Below are 2,500 nucleotides of genomic sequence, written 5' to 3'. Positions count from 1 at the left end.
ATCCACTTTAAGATCCCTAGGTGACTGCTGAGCTGACATCCTGACCTTGCGTTTGATTGCTAGCTTGTTAGTTTGTTTGCTTATGTGTGCTTTTAATCTTTAAAAAAAAGAATAGCCAGCTGTTAGGACTAAACCTCAGCGTGTTGCAAAGGCTCCCAGGAAGCTGATGCGTGCGTGTGGTGGGGGGAATGCCGAGGCAGGCGATGTAGGCCTCCACACACACACACACACACACACACACACACACTCACACACACACACACTCACACACACACACACACACACACACACACTCACACACACACACACACACACACACACACACACACACACACACACACACACACACACACACACACACACACACACACACACACACACACACACACACACACACACACACAAACACACACAGGCACACACACACACACACAAACACACACACACACATCGTAGGCCTCCAGGGGCTCCTAGGCTGCTGCCAGACCACTGTAATCCCCCACCAAATGAGAGGATCACTGTTTTGTTGCCGTACTCCCCTCCCTTCAATTACCGTCCTGATAGCCCGCTGCGTTTTGTGCTGCTCTGCCACTCGTCCCTTCCACAAATCCCTAACACTCCATTTGCGGCGACCCGAGTCAGACATTAGCGGTTCGCCGACCCCATTGGTCGAGTCCCGCTAAAACTTCCAGGAGTGTCCAGGACTCAGTTTCGATTGACAGCTTTAGCTTTAGACATGACAGCCTCGGATTTGGGGGATAATATAAGCATTCACGGGGTCTGTGTTGCCACCCAGACAGGGCTTATGTGAGCACTTATCGAAACTACAGGTTGCTGCTGGAGGTGAACTCCATTGCCCCCTGGCTGGTGGTGTGTGAGAGGAATCTGTGTGCAAGGGGACTCACCTCTCTGATGGCCGTGCAGAACTCACTCTGCAGAACCTTCTTCAGGGACTGGAGCTTGTGACCTGGGACGTCCCCAGACTCCTGGAGCTTCTCCAGCAATTCAATGGCCCTTGCCACATCTGAGAGAGAGAGAGAGAGAGAGAGAGAGAGAGAGAGAGAGAGACGGGGGGGGGGGGGAGAGACGGGGGGAAGTGGGGGAGGGAGAGAGCGAGAAAGAGGGGGAAAGAGAGAGAGAGAGAGGGACGGAGAGAGGACAGAAGAGAGAGAGGAATAGAGAGAAAGAAAGACGGGGAAAGAGAGAGAGAGGAATAAAGAAAGAGGGAGAGGAAACAAGATAGAGAAAGAGGAGGAAAGAAAGGAGAGAGAGAGAGAGACCGAGAGAGAGGAGTAGAGAAAGAGGGAGAGGAAACAAGATAGAGAAAGAGGAGGAAAGAAAGGAGAGAGAGAGACAGAGAGAGAGGAATAGAGAAAGAGGGAGAGGAAACAAGATAGAGAAAGAGGAGGAAAGAAAGGAGAGAGAGAGACAGAGAGAGAGGAATAGAGAAAGAGGAAACAAGATAGAGAAAAAGGAGGAAAGAAAGGAGAGAGAGAGAGAGAGACAGAGAGAGAGGAATAGAGAGAGACAGAGAGAGAGGGATAGAGATGTGTGTTGAAAGGAAATGAGGTATGAGAAGAGACACAATAGAGGAGTGGCGGAGGAGGAGAAAGAGCGAAAGACAAGGAGTGAGGATATAGAGGAAGAGGAAGGAGAGGGGAAAAAACAACATTGAATTACATTAACAGTAGAGTGTGTGTGTGTGTGTGTGTGTGTGTGTGTGTGTGTGTGTGTGTGTGTGTGTGTGTGTGTGTGTGTGTGTGTGTGTGTGTGTGTGTGTGTGTCAACAGTAGAGTGCGGTGAGAAAGAGCATGCCTGCTCAACCTATCGATTGGAGGGATAATGGAAATGGGCTCGCTCAAGGCTAAGAGGCAAGAGAAAGCAGTCTGGTGCTTTGCATCGGCCCACCACCAGCATGCCAAAGAGGGAGGCTGGACACAAGAGCGCATTGACTAATATTCACAAGAGTACGACTCTAATGTTCACAGGAGATCTCCTACAGGAGGACGCCTGTAATATTCACAGGAGATCTCCTTCAGGAGTACGACTCTAATGTTCACTGATTTCCTACAGGAGGACGCCTGTAATATTCACAGGAGATCTCCTACAGGAGTACGACTCTAATGTTCACTGGAGATCTCCTATAGAGTACGACTCTAATGTTCACTGATTTCCTACAGGAGGACGCCTGTAATATTCACAGGAGATCTCCTAGAGGAGTATGATTTTAATGTTCACAGGAGATCTCCTAGAGGAGTACGACTCTAATGTTCACTGGAGATCTCCTTCAGGAGTACGACTCTAATGTTCACAGGAGATCTCCTTCAGGAGTACGACTCTAATGTTCACAGGAGATCTCCTTCAGGAGTACGACTCTAATGTTCACAGGAGATCTCCTTCAGGAGTACGACTCTAATGTTCACAGACCTCCTTCAGGAGTACGACTCGAGTTTGCCACTCCAGAGAGTTGCTGCTACGGAGCAGATCCAGCTCAGTTTTG

At 49.4% G+C, this 2,500-nt stretch overlaps 1 protein-coding gene across 1 annotated transcript in view; it reads right to left on the bottom strand.

Moving 5' to 3' along the window:
- The window catches only part of lin7a (lin-7 homolog A (C. elegans)), a 34,704-nt gene that overhangs the window by 23,055 nt on the left and 9,149 nt on the right, over positions 1 to 2,500 (bottom strand). The window contains exon 2 of the mRNA XM_080851230.1: positions 906 to 1,024. Coding sequence (XP_080707356.1) covers positions 906 to 1,024 — 119 coding nt within the window. The remainder of the gene's footprint in view (positions 1 to 905; positions 1,025 to 2,500) is intronic.

Source organism: Sprattus sprattus (assembly GCF_963457725.1).
Source record: "Sprattus sprattus genome assembly, chromosome: 14".
NCBI lineage: Eukaryota > Metazoa > Chordata > Actinopteri > Clupeiformes > Clupeidae > Sprattus > Sprattus sprattus.
Note: the sequence above shows the minus strand (reverse complement) of the source record. Positions and strands in the feature narration are given on the sequence as shown.